The following is a 21101-nucleotide window of genomic DNA, read 5'->3' on the forward strand; positions in this document are numbered from 1 at the left end:
TCTTTTATGTCAACACTAACATTGAACTACTACCGTCAGCTGTCAGTATAATGTGACCGGGTGGGGTGTGCTGCTTGGCTTCTTTGGAAGTATGCCTCATTGGGTTAGCAGTATACCGTTTAGAGTCATTGTAATAACAAGACAATCAAGCCCACAAGACAAGTGATACTTTCTGCTCCTGCGTAGCGCTCAGCATAAAGGGAGTGTGACGACTGGTTCATCAGTTGTCAGTTTAATATGAGTAGAGTGTGCTGTTCTGTGTCTTCGTCTTCGGCGGCAGAGAGACTGTACTTTAAAAGGGCAAGAGTTTCACAGTTACAAGGAGATACAATACGAACATACCACAGCCTCCCAAAATATACATACATTTACAAACAACACAGCGTCTACAGGGACACCGTCCTTAAATGACCTTACTGTTAATAAGACGTTAATCCCAATTAACCAGTTAACTATTAACAAATTGACAAGGAAGAGTCCAGTTGCACTTCATTTCATCTTATCACCTACCATCGTTTTTTTTTGTTCCAAATGGCAGCTTATATTTAGATCGCAAACATACTGTAATTGGTTTACTGTTTGCCATATCGGGTTCCGATCGTCCTTTGATACAGACTATAGATTGTTTTGGAAAAATGTCAGATTCAAGGCATTGTCTTTGTATTTGTAAAACACGACTACGGAATAGTAGTGCACTATGCACCTTACATGCTTAAAGTGCAAAAACCAACTGAACCCCAAACGAATATCTCGTACGGTTTGCAGTCGTCGCTCGGTGATCCGGACGTCTAAACATTAAACACCTGAGTGCTATTGTGCACAATTTGTCTGCAAAAGACATGCTATATGATTCCTTATGTAATATCAGTATAAAAGGGTTACAAGCACGTGTAATTATTTAGTCGTTATGGTGTAGATTACCCGTTCGTTCCAACATTTTGTATGGTGTTTATGAAGGGCAAAGTATAAGTACCATGTAAATGATATCTTGTGTTAAAGTGTAATATTGTATTGACTTGGGGATCTTCAGTCAGTCTTATCGTGTAAATTCGTTACACCTATTCGCCATGTTTTATCTCCCATTACAATTGGTCTTCAATTATAAGGCAATATTTTACAAAATTATTGTTAATGGTCACGTTAAAACATATTTGGTGGCGTTGTTAATGTATTGGTGTTTTAAATATTTCGCGTCATAAACGACACCACGGCACTGTTTTGATTTCCCTGCTCGTTAAATCCAGGTTATCTAAATATCTACAGAGTTACAGCATATTGAAGTGGTAATTGCTGGAACAAGATTCGACATGATAGATCCTGAAAATGATTTTCATTCCTACTATATTTTAATAAACGAAGTCGCACTATCGACTTGATCAGGATACATGATCACTTGAAGTAGTAGCAATATACATATTCAGAGTACATGAAGTTCATTTAAAGCACATTTCAGGGTATTTTAATTGCAATTTAGTTTTCGTTATTTTTTTAAATTCTTTTTTGATGTAAACCGATATGTACAGCATTTGTATCGAATTTTGTTTTTGTTTTATTGTTGTCATTTTGATGCTAGTTTCATAAATAGCACAGATGTTCTCAAAATGCTGTAGTACATTTGTTTATGTAAACTAATATTAAATACATTTTTATATTGATATAAAATGCAGACGCAAGATGATGATTTGTAACATTTCGTATATGATTGCTAAGGATTTGTCATGTCTGAAAAAATTCTCGTAGTCTTATAGTTTCTATACTTCGTTTACACCAGTTGTTATGGAAACTATTAAGGACATATTTCAGAAGATTTTATACAAAATTTTATCGTTTGGTATCTCTATCATCGTGAATAAATTAGCGACTTAATCACGTATAATGAACACAGGTACTTACACTTACTACTCGGTCTCCGTCACGCTAGACTGAATTCAGTCTCACTTGCGTGCACACCGACCTCGTGATACGGTACTGAGTGCAATGATATAAATTGCACAATAAAATAACATCGTTTAAATTTGAATAAACAGAATTTTATGGTAAGCTTTTCCGCTCAAATCCAGTACAAATTCATAAACATGAATGGAAGCTTTGGCGCAAGTGCCTCTTGATTCATAAATTTATCATTAAATTTTATATTGCGTCAAGTCATATATAGCAGATTGTTTGTACTCGACTTTCCCATTCTGTTACAATATGTACAGTCACCTTTCCTTTTCTGCTTTCTTTACTTATCACTAATGCATGTGTCTATTAACTGCGTCTTAAAAAGCATGTGGTGCTAGTATATGATTCAGCATCGAATAGTACCCACATCTTCTTACACAAATACAATGTATCGGACGTAAACAATACACATTTTATATTGGTTAAGAAAACGAAGAGTTTTAAATAATTGACTTGATGTGCTTGTCTACAACAATATCTTTTTAGGAATATTTTACTGAATATTTGAGATATGAAATGAAGTTTTGTATATAAATATAATATATATATAGAGTAAACATAACAACTAGTAAGACCATTGGCCATTTATGATGGTCAATGTGCACTTCTCTAGTTCTATTTTTTATATATTTATATCATGAGGACTGTAAGCATTCCTATGACACTAGATGGTCTCCTCCACTTTTCTTGCACCTTCCAGTATTGAACACTGACTATCATGAACTGGAACTGAGACAAATTTAAAACCGGAAGACGGCATATACTAGTGCTATACTCGTACGCGGCGTTTGTGTCTTTGCCGATATACATCTGACCAAACAACTCACCGGTTATGACCAATAACAACCTCCTACTGAATTACACCTACCTGTAACATTTCTTTACCTCCAACTCCTCCCTCTCCCCTTGACCTTTAACAAAGTCCCTTTTATTGTCCGACCCTTTCATTTAATCCGCCTATTATCTATATATCTCCGAAGCAGTTTTCTCCCATTGACCTTTAAACTAACCCTCGTTTCATCCCCAACGTATCCTATTCAAACCAGTTTAATACAAATTCCAAAAATATCACATAGACTGACTAAGCGTATTCGTGATGATCTCTTATAAAACCTTAGACGAGTTCGGATGATAAAAATATGGTTTTCATATAAAATTTTACTTAATATTTGAGGTTAAGCTGTGAAGTGACATTCCGGGTGGGGACGATACCTGATCAGGAACACACACAGGTAAACCTGTTCTGACTTTCATCTTACTGTAACCGAGTCAGTCAGTAAAACCGGTCGAGTGAATGTCGTTTAGATACAGGTGGAAACGCTCGGCTGATTGACCCGTAGCTTACATTTTAGGGACTTTAGGACTTCTTTATTGGAGTGTAGTGGTAGTTTACAGTGTAAGTGACTACACGGCGGGTTATAAACCTATGTAAGTATACACTTTACTTAGTATTTATAACATTAGTACGGGACAGGTATAAATTTTCTTTAGGAATACATAGATATTGTGCTCGACACTGACATATGTTTATCTTTCCTATGCATTGCTTCCGGAATCACTGATGATGAGATTACACTGTAAATCTGGTTTTGATGGTGTTTAATCAATATAATGGATGGGTATCCTTATTTTAAAGTCGATGAAAGTTTTTCGTTGATTTACTATTGAAATATTGTTTTACATCCGAAGTTTATGAAGTCGTTTTTCAACCCTATTTTCCCATATTTTAATTGTATAGTGCTTTTGATGGTAGGGCATAGCCAAGTATTTGTTGTCAGATTGGCTGGCTGTTATATATGTCTGCAGTATGAACGTTTTAGCTGATTTCTTTTCGTATAAGAAGCTTTTCGCCAGATGGCTTTTAGCCTTGAATGTAAAATAAATATTTATTTGTATTATTTCTGATCAAATCAAATAATTCATTAACTTTAGGCTTTGCAGCCCATTGGTAGAAATAATTATTTATAAGTCGATGAAAGTTTTCCGCTGATTTAGTATTGAAATATTGTTTTACATCTGAAATTTATGAAGTCGTTTTTCAACCTATTTCCCCACATTTTAATTGTATAGCGCTTTTGATGATATGGCATAGCCAAGTATATAAAAGAAATAAAGACAGGCACCGTACTAAAGAAGTAAATAGTTGATATGATGCATATCAAATGTAGAAAGAGGACAAAGATAAATCATGGTAAGAAAGTTTTCCATGCTAGTATTTGACTAGCATCGGTAATGTATGTTCCTAACACAGTCAAATATTTCAAATTGGTACCGTAAATTAATTTGATTAATTTCGAAACAATTGAAGATTTCAAATACTATGTTTAAATGTGATTTGATAGGATACCTTGGGAAGTTAGACATATAAATAAAACAATGGTATTTTAATATGATGTGCGGTGTTGGTATGGTGTATAGATTTTATTATTTTTTATAAAGAGTCACTATTTTGTAAATTTGTGACATACTGTAAATGTGACATGATCCACTACTATTAATAAACACGGCTAACACACGGATTAGTCAACCCAGGTCTACCGTCTATAGAAAGAAACTGAAAACATTCTAAATGCCTTTTAACATTCAGAGTGTGGAACGTGGAAGATTTCTATCGCTTTGTAAACTAGATTTATATCTAAATTGGATTGTTATGATCGTTGAAGATGCTATCCTAAGCCTGCCTATTAGCATAACAATGTGAAAAGATCAGTATACATTTACTTATATATTCTAATCGCGTGACTGTTTCATTCATAGGGTGTATCCGAGTTATAGTTGCAGTTCTCATGTTCAGCGAAATACCACGCTCATCCCTTGTCACTGGGTTACATACATATATTAGAGGATAATTACGCATTGTGGCCTGTATGATAGTGCAACTCAGGTTACAGCCGGGTTCGGTGAAATCCATTTTATCTGACTGGTACTTACATTGCAATATTATGTTTTTACCTATGATAAAGTTTTGCGTTTTGACTGCATGCTTCAGTGAGATAGCACTATAAAAAGGACATGACCTCCACTATAACTAGGAGACATAACACAAATATACCACAGCTTCCCAAAATAAGACACATTGCACATATGGAAGGCTGTCATTAATACCGTTCACAAACTAACGACGTTACGTAATGAGGAGTCTCTACCCACAACAACAGAAACAAAGGCAGGCTAGAACGGGTCACTTTTATTTGTTATCGATGGGTATCCTTTTAAATTCTGATGAATTACTGGCTATAAAAAGGTAAAAACGATTATTATGGAAGACACAACAAAACAGTGAGTTTCTAAAATGAAACTCATCAACAGGAAACGCATGCATATCATGTACACCAAAATGCTATCGTTTAGCCTTAGAGATGTTGATAGGTCGATAGGTAAAATAACTAAATCATAAATTGAACACCTTGGGATGATATAGCGACACTTCAAGTTATGATTTATAAGTGGTATGTCTAAGTGTGATCCTATACAGATTAAAATCAAAACACACCTGAATGGTAATTGAAATATTTGTTCAACACTTATTACTGATAAGCGTATTAAAATATGTTATAGTACTTGAAATAACGCCAACATGGCGGTTACACTGGAATGTATATGCTACATTGTTAACATTGCATATAAAGGCAATGAAGATAGGATTGGTAAGTGTGGACACGATTATATAATGTCGGTTAATTTTTATATTACCGACATTATTTCCAGGAAGTCGTTATCATAACAGGTTTAGCATGTCTCTATAAACCTTAACATAACCGAAAAAGCATACCATAAAGAACACACTTAGCAAAGTTTGCTAGCGACTTAGAACCGATACACAGGACATTCGTAACCCGAACCCAACCATTCAAGGATAACACCCACACGTAAAACTATATATGTAATAGTATAGAGACTAGGAAAATAAAACAATAACACCACATGGTCAGAAAGAGCTTAGTGTTTCTTCCACAAAGACACCTCGCATAGTATCGTATAGTAGGTTATTAATATTGACGCGATTTCGCGAGACATAGATTTGATCCTCAAAATGATAAGAAATGTTTTTTTTTTTCCATAATTATATGCCCCAGAAGCTAGAACGTGAAAATAAAATCATGAGGCTAAAACAAAATATTGTTGTTTGCCCTTTCCTACCTACATGTACCCATCCAAAACACTCCCTATCAACCAAGAAACACTACCTACCCAAATTCAAAATATTTTTTTATTGGCATTGGCATTAACAGCCCCCTCCCGCACAAAAAGGAGAACAAAATAATAATAAACAAGATAAAAACCTATTTATCATGGTTGGCCTGACCCGCGTAAACATTGGGTTATACAGTAAGTTAAAATCGCAAATAAAGTTGTTCAGTGACTATAGGCTGTGTTGTGGGGATGGAGAAAAGCCACATCAAAATATGATAAAGATAAAACGTAATGAAAGAATATGATTATTTCTTATTATATTTTCTACTAACAGTTTGCTAAGGGATCGTAGTAGTAGTTTAAAGTCATCAATCAGTGGTTATATTTGGTAAGCAAAGAACTTGTTTGAAGTGGCCATGTGTATTGTATTACCGACTAGTTCGCTGGTTTTAGTCCCCGAGGATTTAATTGTTTGCTATTTTGTATATATACGTATATATTCACGCGCATTACGTGTGATCCACAAATTTAATTAGTTGAGCGAAGATTACGTAATGGGTTTTGTAGCTTTCAATTTTCCAATGTCAACTTTGAAGTTTTTGTTGAACTATGACAATTGGCTATGATTAGTATCGCCCCATTGACAAAAGCTCTGAACATCCATTATAAATTTTATAGAAACTCACTTTTCTCCCATACATGTAAAGGATTCCACAAATGTTTCATTGCCCTGAATATTTAGCGAATTCTGATTTTTATACTCCATTGTAAGCCTGCCTTTGTGTACTTAGTCTATCTATAAACACCCGATGATAACTAACCATATACAATGACTATTTTCTATCTGAAAAGATGTTTTCTCTGTTGATGTGCATATGGCATGTTAATTATTGAATATAAACACGCTGAATGGGTTTGTAATTATACGCACGAGAATTCAAATTTATGGTAATTTATTCAAATTAAGATTTATGACAAATCATTTTTAACATCTATTTAGTGTTGCATGATAAAGATTTTAAAATGTCATGTTAAGGATCTTAAGTGAAAAACAAACATCTGAAGAAACATGTACATTAGCTACACAAATCAAACCGAGCGAAGGCGACGTTTTATGTGGTGTATTCCAACAAAAAATAATATCCTGTTAAGACTTAAGTTAAAGATACCATCCTTGTAATGTCGAAGTATCAAAGTAGTGTCTTCATCATACGGGAATATAAAGTACTGCTGTTCTGTATATTCTAGTGAAATCTTCAATTAAGTTTACCCTAGGAATGTCATCCCTTTGACTTTGTTCCCCATACTGGCTCACTCAGCAAAGCCCACTTCTGAAATACCTTGTGCTTGAATTTAATGTTTTCATAACAGTGATCTAGCACTATAAAAAGGACAAGATTTCGCTATACAAGAAGACGCATCACGAATATACCACAGTCTCCCAAAACACTCACAACATACTTGATACCAAAACCCACAACATACATTGGAGGTCGTCCTTACACGACCCTGGCTGTTAATAGGACGTTATTATAATCAAACAAACAAACAAGTTTCCATTTCATATGTTTAAAACAATGACGCCTTTTATAAAATGTACAAAAGAGTTTAATTATGTACTATTTTTCTACGATAGACGGTAAAGAGGTATTTTTGACTGAATCAGGAAATATTTTGCAAGGTAGTCACCGGAAGTAACAGTTATTAATAATTATACACTATACTTCTGGTTTATATGCTAAAGGGGTTGTATGTTATAGCTGAAACAGAGTACTCAATGTTACCTACATATGAAGAATCACAGAAACGCTTGATCTCCGAATAGAGTGAAATAGTTATTTTTTCTTTACTCTTTCAGAAGAAAATGGCCGAAGAAGACGTTCAGAAATGTATGGAGTGGTTGTTCAAGACGCAGGTTAGTCTAGTTGTTTTCTACCTTTTAATATGTAATAAATAATTCCGGATGAAATTTTCGTTAGTAAAATATAAATAGATCTGAATGTTTTCATCCATATTCATGAGTTTTACTATTTATTTCTTAAAATGTTAGTGAATATAAATAGATGTTAATGTGTTCATCCGTATTCAAGGGTTTTACTATGTCTTAAAATGTTGTCTACCCAATAAGCTTGAGTTCTCCCATTCTCAAGGAGTTTGACCAAGTCTAATAGTAGAATGTGTATTATCCACTGGGTTTTTTGAAGGTTTGGCGTAACTTATCAAACGTACGTAAAGTGTATAGGTAATACTTTTTTTTAGATTGATCACCAAACAAAAATTATCGAACACCATATCCATCATTCGATAATAACTTGACTAATTATCATCACCATGGAACTTCTGACACCAACTGAATAAATATGACTGACAATAACGGCTTTATTCTTATCATTACTTAGATATTTCACTTCTATATCTGAAACATGATGGATATTAAAATCAGATAGAAAAGAAATGAAATATTAACGACCATCTAATATAAGGTCAGAATATTACATAGATACTATGGTTTGTTTGATCCGATATGTCACCTTTATGTATCTCAAGCTGTTAAGCCTAGGACAGAGATAGTAAATTAAGAATAATTTAATCCTTTGATGTTCACCGGTAGAAACTATATCACTCGTGTGTGGGTATTTCGGTCATATTAAAAACTTAGTGAGATTTACATGTTTTTTATAAGTAGGTCAAATACATGCTGTTTATATATAATATATATATATATCCAAATCAAAGGAATGATAAAACATACAATTTTAGAATTAAATCGTCTTTGATAAAAAAAAATATTACAGAACCAGGCTAAATGGAATACTTTACCTCTTTTGCATATCGTGAATATTTCTTAACTTAGTAAACTGCTAAGTTAATTTTATTCATAAAAACATTACTAAAAGTAAGGAACTTTTTATAACTTTTGTAAAGCTTTCCTATGGTGAAAGGAGTTGGGAGCGTGGTCTTTATATAAAGGTTGTCGCTAAGGCAGGTTTTAATGTTATTTCCGTAGAAAACTAATATCAATAATGTCCTATATATTTGTAGGAGGAGCTACAAACCACTCCGTTCGGATCTTGCCAGGCTGATGTGAGGTCCGCCATGTCAACACAGAAAACTAAAAACAATGATGTGCTCAAATACGGTACAGGGCTCAACCGACTATTTACTAAGCACGTGAGTTCATATTGGCAATTACAATTTTACTAGGTACTATAAAGTGGTCATGGCGACTGTTTGTGATTTATTCTGAAACTATTTGTCATTAAAAGCGAAATTAAAGCCTAGAAAAGTTAAAGAAAAGTAAGGCATGTTTAAGTTGAAAATCATATTGATATCAGATGTTGCAGCCTTTCCTCTAATTGTTTATTGCTATAAGATTTGCATATTGAATGTGTCAAAGTTTGCGACTGAGTCTGTATTATTCACTAGGTCGAGAAGACAAAATATATATGAAGAAACATTAAGATTTAGAGCGTTCACTATATTTAAATCATTTGTCTTTTTGTATAATTATCAGTTATGTATTTACTTCCTTCACCACTATTCACACACTTTTCTCTTTATTTTAGCAACTTGGTCAGAAGGAAACTATGGACATTTCATCAGCTTACGAATCCGTCAAGGTGAGCTAAACGATCCAGTTTGTATTTACGTTAGAGTTGTGTCCCATTGTTGGCGTTCAGCAAAACCTTCCAGACTAGCAATTGAATATGGCTGTTATATTTGATTTTTCAAGCTTACGATTATGAAATCATATTTATAATTTGAAATGTTAAAGAATTTTAACGAATGGTGCACCCTTATATATCTTTTACCCATTAGCTGAAGTATTGTAGCATTTGTATCATACATCTTCGCTATTACCAATGTTTTATTCTCGTTATCTGACCATTTCACTCTACATTTATACTAACTGCAGGCGGTGTCTAACAAGAAGCTGTCGTGTATGGAGGTACTTAGCGGGATCGCCTCACTAGAGGATTCTATACAGGTATGTTTATTTGCTTTTAATTTGAGGGGAGTTAAACTTATCTATATTCGCGGTCAAGGTGATTTCAGCAAAATTAAGCACTTCTGAATAAATTGTAAAGAACGGCGACAAATTAAAGATAACCTTTATATATAGCTTATTGTTCTCAGTTATTGACGTTGTGAAAACAAATTCTAAACACAAGTAAATATCAAAAAGAAAATAGTGGATTTTCGTAAAAACGGACAAATGACACAAACTTTTATGGTATTTGCATCTTGTAACATAACAATGATTTACCAAGGTAGGCAAAATAATTTGATAAAGTGAATACAGCGTTCGGTACCTGTATTTAGTTGTATCCTACGATTTATTATTGGAGATAAGGAAGGTGAAACATTTGTCTCTTTCATCTTTTATTCGTAGATTGATTTTTGTCAATTTTTGTCAATTTTTATGTTATGCATTAACTAACTTCGATTTCACTCTCCTGTATTTCAATGTGTTTTATATTGATCTGATCATGCGTTGACTATTTCAGAGTTTGTCATGTGAGTTCGATACCAGAGCTGTCCATTTAGTCAACATGATGGAGAATAATAAAAATACTGGCCGGAACAACCAGAGTAACGAGAATCTCGCCAGGACTGCAAAGGTCAGACATCAAGAAAAATTTAAGATTTAAATTTAGACTTAACTTATAAAAAATGATGCAACTTTTGTAACGCCATATTTGATTAGCTAAGTCTAACATAATCTTGACTATTAAGACTGTTTCATGATCTTAAGGTCTGATAGTTTTTGACCTCCATTGGACCTGTTTTTATCACTATCTGGTTAATTATTACTGGTGGTAATACATGATTAACCTGTTTTGTTTGTCCGTCCAGGATTGTGTTGCGGCCGTCCGTAACAACTGGCGCTGGATCAACACAGTACTACAGTGTTCACAGGTCCATCTCCACAACGCCGCCTCCTACCAAGAGGTAAGGGAAGTTACTCTGTAAGATCAGAGAGTATGATAAAGGTTTTAGTGTAACACAGGACACTTAGATATTATAGACCGGAGGAAGATATTTCAGAACAACATTACACCTGAGAATAAAAAGGCTTTTCTGGTCCCTATGGCTCCAAATATTGCACATGACCTTCTCAGTATTATCAATAATCAGTGAATAGATCATAATTAGCATTCTGTTTATATGACATATCCATGGCTTTAACAAAATCACAAAGCGAGGGCCGGACATTTGATTCTGTGTAATGAATGAAACTGCTAGACTAAATCAATTTTCCAGATATTATACATTTGGTCCTAGCATACACAGTCAGACGAATTGAATAACCTGTGTGTAATATCCATGATTTTATTCAACATACTGTTATGTTATATATAATGATAATTCCATGTGCTAAGTAAACCTACAATTGTATTTCCTCCAGTTCTTCCACGAAATTGAGGAAGTTGAGTACTGGATGAACACCACGCTATCAAGGATACATCTGACGTTTGACCGCTCCAAGTTAAATGGCGACAAAGCAGACGTTAAATGCATCCAATCAGAGATGAAGGTAGGATGATTTAAAAAGGGTTGTATATTTGTGGTGTTAGTTTGATTTCATTATTGAAAATGTACCTCCGCATAAATCAATATGTACAAGTTTTGATTGGATGATTTACATGTAGTTTATTGATAGTGTTAGGGTAGCAGGTAGCATTGACAAAAAAAACCCAACTTTCTAAAGAACTATTCCATTGAAGGCGATTTACAATTTTTTAAATCAGTTTCTCGTTTAATAGAACACAACGATGAGGAGAAATCTCAATCCAATACAATAACACATCAAATGATATAAAGGGAAGTAACTTTTACAAAAAATATGTGTTGTTATGTAAAACGGTTTTGTTATGAATTACTAGTATTATACAAGTCAGTAGCCTTTGTATATTCACTATAGAAATGAATAGACACTCATATCTGACGACTAAAGCACTAGAGCTAAGGAGACCCTCTCACATTACGTCACAGAGGGTTGATTAACATGCTTATAACTCCCAGTGTGTGTGTCAGCTACTTACTGTAAACAACAGATGCAGATTGAATAATGAGAGACTCCATTGTGTTCATCTACATACTCAATACTTAAAAAGTTGCACTAAATACTATGATAATATATAGTGACACGATTTTAGAAATGTAATTGGATTTAGCTATTATTGAATATAATCAATACAAATAAACATTTTTTTTGCTTTATTCTGCAACGTTTGTTGTATTTAAAAACCCCATTTTGAGTGGCATGTAAGTTTAAATGTTTTACAAACCACACAATCCCTAAGAAAAGCGCATTTGTGGTTATCAGTATAGAACATGTTGGATACTGGCTTCATGCCAGGCTATAACCTTCTTATTGTCACAAAATCAATGAAATAATGAAATAAAGATTTGAATGGAATTGATAATTAAAATTACACGTTCAAGTAGCGTCAAACCTGTACCCCTGTGATACTAGTTAGTCAAAGTTTTCAGCATTAAACTATTTCCTTTATTTAGGACACATTTATAATTTATACAGAGTCATGATTGAGCCATATGCATTAACATTGTTGGTGAGATTCAGTATAATCTGTCAGGATGTAAGAGCACCATATCGATATTCCATCCTTTCGTGACAGTTTGATACTATTGACACACGTGAATGATGTTCATGAAAGCGATCGCACATAGCATTGCCATTATTAATGTTTACCATTGTAGATACTGTATCAGACATCGACAACTACTACGGTATTGAATGTCACATAATCAAACTCCCATAAACACGCTGTTTTGTCTTGCTTTGATGGGAAACTGTATATCTAAACACGCCATATAAGACGTTAAGGCTGTAAACTCGACACTGTACGGTGAACTCTTACACTGATTAATTAGTGTTAGTAGTGGTAGGCTTGTAGGCTCGGATCCGTTCGACCCCGCGACAACGTGGTCCACTTACCATTCAAGTGCCGCTGTGTGAGAGGGCGGATGGCTCGTCTAATTAGTTCAACAATATATTGTATATGGGACCGACCTCGAGTTGTGGTAGCAAGTCAGATCAACTTGGTTTGGAATTCTTAAAATAGTAATAATAATTTCGTTCTTATTTGAATTAGTTCATGATATGCTATAGTAATAGGGATATGTTGTTAACATTTGTCTACGCAAACAGTCTGTGATATCGTAAAATAAACCAATTGTCAATACCTCGCGATAGACTTAAGATGTAGTTATACCGATAAGTTAACTAGGTACTCTGTATCATGATTTACTGTCATGTTGTATTTTCTACGTAGTACTGTTATCGTACTCTAGTATCCCAATATAACGATAGTAGCGACAGCTGGATACTTCCGCTTCTCCTAACGTCTATATATTTAAGTAGTATTCACAGCTTCCTTTTCATTAAGATTTGTATGGACGATAACGTCAAAGAACCAGATAAAACTTCCGTATTGGGAGCAGATCGTTTAACGTTTTTATTGCATTTCACGCATTTCGATTCAAATGCATGTTTTGGGTACGATTGTTTTTGCAACTATAAGGTTATCGTTTTTTAATTTAAGACGATTTCATCTTGCCTCGTAATTAATTCATAAGGCTATTAACAAAGGGTATATATGATTGCATGATCGATTTGTTATAAACATACTTGTAAATAGAACCGTGATGGAGAATTCAGTTCTTGTCGTCCCAAACCGAAAGGAAAAAAATAAACGCATATGAAAAGATTCTTCTGCAATATCATCGATTGGAACGAGGAGGATAAGTAAAGGTCATCTTCTTCGTTCTCATCTGCCATACCATTATTATTATGCATGGGAGAGGTACACATATACATAAATGTAGACAGCATAAAAAGCATGCTTGCAGAAGAACCGGCCCGTAAATAATCACAGCTACAGATAAGACGTTATATAATATAGTAACTTTTACAGTAAACTAGAGTATATCGGGATCTAGTCATAGACAGAACCATACGACATATATACGTCATTATGATTTTCCCATGGTGTTCTTAATCTGACAGTGTATATCACAATTGTCAAGCTACTCTTGTTTCTGTCTGGGATATTACTTCATAAGGTGAAAAACTGGGACTTCTGCGATAATTTTATATATACATATACACATATACTTGAGTAGATTTGAACACTGATGAGTACTTAAAATCAATTCCCCGATATTGAAGAATTTTTGACATTAGTTATTTAAACCATACTTACTAATTCTTCTGTTTCACAGGATGTTCTGTTAGCCTATCTTCAATGGCAAGGCAAAGTGGAGAGTCTGTTTGATCGTGCCAAATGTATCGTACCTGTTCCCCAGAGGATCCAGAAGTTAGAGGAACCACGCCCTGTCATCGCTATAGCAGCCTACAGAACATCAGAGGTAAAAAAATATTCAGTTGAGTTTGAGTTTGAGTAACTAAGGTTTCCTTACAACTATAGAAAAGTGATGTACATACATATTACCTTCTTTGTAATATACATTGGACTCCGAATATAGTGAAGTGGATATTTATTATTTATTAATCCATATGCCTATGAGGAGAAGACATTGAATGCAAATTGATATAATTTCTCGTTAATTTGAAATTGAGCAGTGTATCAATAGTATACGTAAGTGGTTCTCTTTCTATGTGGTAAGAGAGCCTCTAAAGCAATGATTTCAATAACTTAGGGCACCTTTGATTCCAGATCGAGTTCCAGGAAGGCGAATCTTTGACACTTATTGACAACAGCGACAGAACAAAATGGGTGGTAGGTATTCATCGTGAAAAATCCTCTATTGGAAGTCTGAAAATCGTTTTTTTTCCAGACACGTAGAATCATAATTGTAATTGAATGTTATTGCTAATAGTTTGTATTCAAAGATACATTGTAAACTTGTTATCTTTCTTGAAAGATGCAAGCTTTCTTCTTAACTCGTAACGTGACATAACGACGTCGCCGTTTATAACGTCGTTTCTGATTGACTTCAACACCGGTGAAACGATCTCTTACAAAAAGTCCTCACGAAATTTTGAATTGCACAAGATTATTGTGTTTTATCAACACCACATTAAACATATATTCAAATGAATCCTTCATTAACGACATATGTAGTTTGTGACTAAGAACTTTTTTGTCTAACAGGTGAAGAACTCGAGGGACCAGACATGCGCAGTACCTGCTGTATTACTTGTGATCCCGGGACCTTCCGGTGTTGCGATGGACGCTGTTATGAAGTGAGTATTCAGCCATGATCGTGTACTTTTAATTTACCCAAAATAAGATTACATTTTATATATTAGTATTGACATTTTTTTATTGCTTTGAAATTGGATAAACGAACATCATTTTATAAACATTATAAACCGTTGAACTCAGGTTAAGGACACAATTGCTGGCTTTGTGGACGATGAGTATTAAGCGCCTTGGTTATCAGATGGTGGCGTTCATGTTAATGGTGTTCAGGGATTGGACAGATGAGGAGGTAAGTAGGTCAAGGTCATTGTTCAATGGTGTTCACTAAGTAGGTCATGGTCATTACTCAATGGAGTTTGTAAATAACTTAAAATATGTGCAGTAACATTATCACGATAGTTTGTATATGTGTAATAAACCTGAAATATATGTAATATATAACAATATTGTAGATTACGACATCTATGAAATAACAAAACAAGCCCATAATGAATTAACATTAGTTTAACATACATATCGTGATATTTGTGTAGAAATACAGTAGAGAAGGAATACTACTGGTTACATATATTTAGTAAACATGTGAGTAGCTAAAATATTTAATACCTTTATTTACTTAATTTTAAAAAATGACTCTCAATATTGTAAAAGGTCAAAATTGACAGTTTTTCAAAAAGCCTTACTAAATTTTGTTATCGAAGCATTACAATAACCATAATTGAGTATAAGCAATATGACATATTGACATAAGAATATGAAGTAAAATTTACGATTTCTGATATTGCCTACAGATCGCGAGTCTGCAAGCAATGGGCCCTAAGGACCGTAATGACCTGATCCGTGTAATGAATAGTATTGAAACAACCTTATACGGTACATGGAATGGCTACGGAGATTTCAAGGAGCTCCAGGAACGGATAGCCAGACTGCGCATGATCCTAGAGGAAGGTGACAAGGACGGTAAGAGTCAAAAGTTCAGTTGTAAAGTTTGGATGTCAGAGTTGAAGTTTCATATCGAAAATAAAAGGTTCAAAAGTAACATTTTCGCATACGATAACACTAGCACATGAAACATATAAAAAATGTGTGATCCATTCCAAAATAAACGTTATTACAAAATTATATGACTGTTGTAATCTATAGATAGTGCAAAATTTGTACCAGCCGTGAAAACGCTATTATTACTGTATGATTGAACTCTTAGCTCAGAATTCAAAAGTATACAAAGTGTATTTTTGTGTCTCTTTTTGTCAGATATTACAGAGTAAACAATTTTTTTTTTCAATTTAAGTTTTGAAAAAAAACATACGTTTTACACATTTAGGATCTGGTGCCCCCCTGATGGCTGTTGTACAAATCAAGTCACTTGAAAATCTTCTCAACAAGTACAAGGTATGTACAGTAAAGACCATGGACATATAAGGTCTATATCACATAGAGGCAGTATCAATCTTTTGATCGTTGATAGAAATCACCTAATAATAATTAAAAATAAAATGTATTGTAATTCAATATATTTTACTAAAATGAACTTTTTTTGGACAAAGTTTCAAAATGCTTTTCAAATTGTATTGGAAATGATAATTTCAAATTATTGTTTTTGGTACCAAGATGTCTGCATATACACTGCATTATAACCGATGAAGATAAAACAGACTACCAGAATAATGTAACATTGTATGTTCTGTTGCGAATGAAGACGAGAACAGTATAATACCTAATGTAACGATGTATGTTTTGTTCCCCAGGACTTCTGGGCGTACTGGGAGACATTTAAGGTGATAGTTGAACTGGTACAGGAACCCAAACACCTGTTGGTCTGTGACAAATGGGACCAGCTCCGGTTTGTGTCCACTGCACACTTCGTTAAGTAAGAATCATGCTTCTACTAAACATTTTCTTCTGGTTAGAGAGTATGTTTTATGTAATGATATTGTTACACAGCCAGAGAATGTTAAATGTATGACGTTTCGATAGCTAGTACCATGTGTATATTAACAAATCATATGGTGCAATGTAAGAACTGAACTGAATGTGACAGGATACACATCGTACTAGTCATCGAAATTGTTTACTGGTGGTGACGATAACAATACAGAAACATGCTTTGCCTGTAATATTCCTTTTGCAGTTAATAACCAGACCATTCTTCCATTAAACACGCAATGATTTAATTGGATACAATGTAAAAATGAACCTGAGGACCAAAATTATCACTTCGTTATAAGCATAGTTCGTTATACATACATATATCTTATAGGAACATTAATGGGGAATGGAATTACTATGTTATAATCATGAATTCGTTGTAAGTGTTTTCGCTATAAACGTGTTTTACCGGTTTTCCATCGGATACATTAAAAGTAGTTATAAATGTTCATATTAGGTTAAACATCTCCAGTTGTAATATGGAATACAATGTTATAGGATATATTTTGTTATAATGCATATAAATATATATAAAATAAACAATATATCGTCCCTTCAGCTTAGTTTTCATAACATAACTGGTAAAAATGTATGTGTGACGTTTTGCTGCCCAGTACGATGTGCCCACTGATTAGCCATACGTTTCAAAGTAATGAAGACCTGAACTGAACACTGTTATATACCTGGAAGGTGACAGTGTGCACATCGTACTAGTCATCGACACTTCACACATAAACATTTCACTGGTTTAGTAACAAATATCAGAACGGATACATGCTTTGCTTATAATATTCCTTTTCGCATCATCATTCCCTTCTAAACGCAATAATTTCATTGGAGTTTTCTAAGTAATTATTTCCTTCAGATAAATTAAAACTGTTTCTAAATGCTCATCTTGGCAGAACAAAATTGTCAATTTGTAACTTAGAAAAAGTTACAAAAGTTTCGAAAGACATCATATTATTACTGTAGTGTATACTGATAGATAGCAGCCATGCTATACTACACAGCTAGAACGATCTTCTCTTCAACTCATTTGGTTGTGCGTTAGACCCAGGCGTCATAAGTTCGACTTTTAGAGCAGACTGTGATTTCAATGTATATTAATAGGTTGCTTTGTTTTATTTACAATGGAGTCCACATAGTGACTTATCAATAGAACTCTTCTATACTTTTAACCGAAAGGGATTTATTTGGTTGAACGTTCTATCCATAGAGCTCGATCCCTACAAATGACAGTGATTTGAATTGATATTATAATGCTCTCTTTGACAAATATGATTTTTATCGAATCACCCAATTATACATTATCAGGTTCTGGGATACATCTGTAGATCTGAACCTCTCTGACCTGTCCCGTATGGATGCGACCGTGACCTTCCACGAGACTCCGAAAGAACCCTTCCCTCCCCGGCCACAGAAACCTCGGAAGGAAGAGGAGATGGTGTCAGAGGAGGTACAGGAACAGTTCACACAGAACGTCCTCACGATGGAGGAGGCTGGACCACCGGCCTACCAGGAGGAGGAGGACGAGACATATGAGGAATACTGCGAGGAGACGGTCACTGAAAGCGTCATGTCAACCGTGGCAGAGGAGAGACAGACTTTCATGATCGAATCCGTCAAGGACCCGCGTACCAAGGACGACTACATCAGTCCCCAGGAAGCTGTCCTTCTCGGCATCCTCGACCAGGTATCAAATCAGTACATTAACATAGTTACTGGAGAAACCATGACCATGGGCAAAGCCATCAATAGAGGTATAGTGCAAATCTCGTTCCAGTCTAGCGAGAAAATCCGTGAAGAAGACCAGTCGTACGGTCTTGTTACAATAAAAACGATCAAGGACACGCGGCCTTTTTCAATTAAGGCAGTCATAGACCCGAGCACCGAGGAGGAGTTAACGGTAGCGCAAGCAACAGCAAAGAATATCTTAAACGACGTAAAGGGGACATATACAACAGAGGATGGGGATGTTATATCTATTCGGGACGCTATTCACAGTGGGCTTGTTATCGCACACTTTGAGGACGGAGAGAATGGGGACGCGCAGGAGGAACAAGTAAAAACATACGCTGTACACGGAGTAGTCAACCAGAAACTTAAATCCAAAGTGTCGTTCACGGAGGCCGTCAATGACGGACTTTTGGACAGAAATGATGGACAATACGTGAATAATGTTACTGGGGAAAAGGTCCCTGTACAGGAGGCCATCATGAAGGGCTTTATCAAAGCGAGGCTTGTCACGGATCCCTCCAAACTCGACATCGACCCATCAAATAATATCGTCATTGACAGACTGGAAAAAGCCAGATCCAAGATTCTGTCCGCCGTCAGATCTGCGCATGCGTTCAAAGGATTAACTAATGGTAAAAAGTAACCAGCAGGAACATTTTACACCAGAACAAATTTACATTCGTTTGCAACTAGAACTCATTACCGAAATAAATATGGACTTAAATATTATTTTGGTGGAATATGTTTGAATAGTGTTGATGATCAGTGCGAAGTGGAGAAATCATACATGTATATAAATGAGAATGGTTCTCTGTTATACATTGTAGTGATTGACCAATTTTATCGTTACTCCATGATTAAGGAAGCGGATGTTCAGTTAAAAAGTAATTCAAATAGGAAAGATGTATCCCAAGTAATCATACTAAATCATATTTTATTTCCGCAAATACATTATTAATTTGATTTGGTATACGGAACTACGTTTACAACACGTATACCCTTGTACCACTAATATATATGTCTTTGTTGCTATCATTGATGTATAATTTCGTTTATTGATATTCCATAATATGTTATAATTCTTTTGTTTGTAACAATTTGCTAATTAAAAGAATATGAATATGTGATAAATCTGCGTTCAAATTGTCTCTGTTAGTTACTTGATAATTATATTTTATACACAACACAACCACAGTCACAAAATTCTTTCCCAAGATTTATCGACCGACCCTCAGAAGACTATTATTATAATGCCATGGTATTAATTGTTTTTAAAATTTATTCTATATGAATTTACTGTAAACCAATTTGTTGTGGCGTATTACGTCTTTGCATATTATAGAGTTAGCTCCCTTGTGGGTAGGTATCGATTGTTTTGTCATTATTTTGTGAGCGCAATTCTCGTCGTTTTCTCTGAAAAGTATGACGTTACGCTCGCAAACACATGACGTCACAATCAATACCTACCCGAAAGGGCAAATAACTCTGTATTATGTAAATACAGAATACAATACCGTGTCATGATTATTGTCGCGAATGCATCAATAAAGATCTGGAGCTCTTAATGACAATCGGCAATTCTTATATACGTTACATACAATTATTTCCGAAAAATTCATATGCGTTCTTCCTCTTTCGTGAAATTACGCGCAAAATAAATGGCTAATCGTATATATTTCCCCTTCTGGTCATTTTATCCTAATGATACTCCTCTGCTAAAGGTTTATATAAACATGATCATATTAATAAGGTGTTAATAATGAAAAATAACCTTTTATTTTCGAGTGTTAAATAAAAAAATGCTTAAAATAAGGAAACGAAACAAATAGAAAATTCGCGATCTGGGTATACAAGACTATTGTTCCCTTTCTTATTAACACAGAAATGAATTTTTCACAATTATGTTTATTGTCAATTGTGAAAACAATCATAAAAATTTATTTTAAAATTATTTTGGCGAAAATGAAAATAAAATGGGGCAAGAGTAAAATCTTTTCGCCTAATGCAGATGAATGAGTACGAAAATCTTCTTCCTTTATAGAGCTCGAAATATTCTCCTAGTCTGTTTGTATATAGAGAGCTAAAGCATTCTAAAGGGTGTGTTGTTGCTACAACACCAGTAAATTAATCGTCTGTTAATCCGAGATACATAAGAAGAACCTA

At 34.5% G+C, this 21101-nt stretch overlaps 1 protein-coding gene across 5 annotated transcripts in view; it reads left to right on the plus strand.

Moving 5' to 3' along the window:
• The window catches only part of LOC138307720 (uncharacterized), a 38307-nt gene extending 18238 nt beyond the window's left edge, over nt 1-20069 (plus strand). For 4 of the 5 annotated variants that reach the window (XM_069248566.1, XM_069248567.1, XM_069248569.1 and 1 more), the window contains exons 2-16: nt 7937-7993; nt 9121-9249; nt 9645-9698; nt 9995-10066; nt 10587-10700; nt 10936-11031; nt 11489-11617; nt 14329-14475; nt 14784-14846; nt 15222-15313; nt 15456-15561; nt 16064-16232; nt 16597-16664; nt 17021-17142; nt 18516-20069. In XM_069248566.1, the coding sequence (XP_069104667.1) occupies nt 7937-7993; nt 9121-9249; nt 9645-9698; nt 9995-10066; nt 10587-10700; nt 10936-11031; nt 11489-11617; nt 14329-14475; nt 14784-14846; nt 15222-15313; nt 15456-15561; nt 16064-16232; nt 16597-16664; nt 17021-17142; nt 18516-19581 (2484 nt within the window). In that variant the 3' untranslated portion in view covers nt 19582-20069. Of the gene's footprint in view, nt 1-3208; nt 3373-7936; nt 7994-9120; nt 9250-9644; nt 9699-9994; nt 10067-10586; nt 10701-10935; nt 11032-11488; nt 11618-14328; nt 14476-14783; nt 14847-15221; nt 15314-15455; nt 15562-16063; nt 16233-16596; nt 16665-17020; nt 17143-18515 lie in introns of those variants that run through there. The other variant, XM_069248568.1, reaches the window with a different exon arrangement.
• The last annotated feature ends 1032 nt before the right edge of the window (nt 20070-21101 follow it).

Source organism: Argopecten irradians, chromosome 14 (assembly GCF_041381155.1).
Source record: "Argopecten irradians isolate NY chromosome 14, Ai_NY, whole genome shotgun sequence".
Taxonomy (NCBI): domain Eukaryota; kingdom Metazoa; phylum Mollusca; class Bivalvia; order Pectinida; family Pectinidae; genus Argopecten; species Argopecten irradians.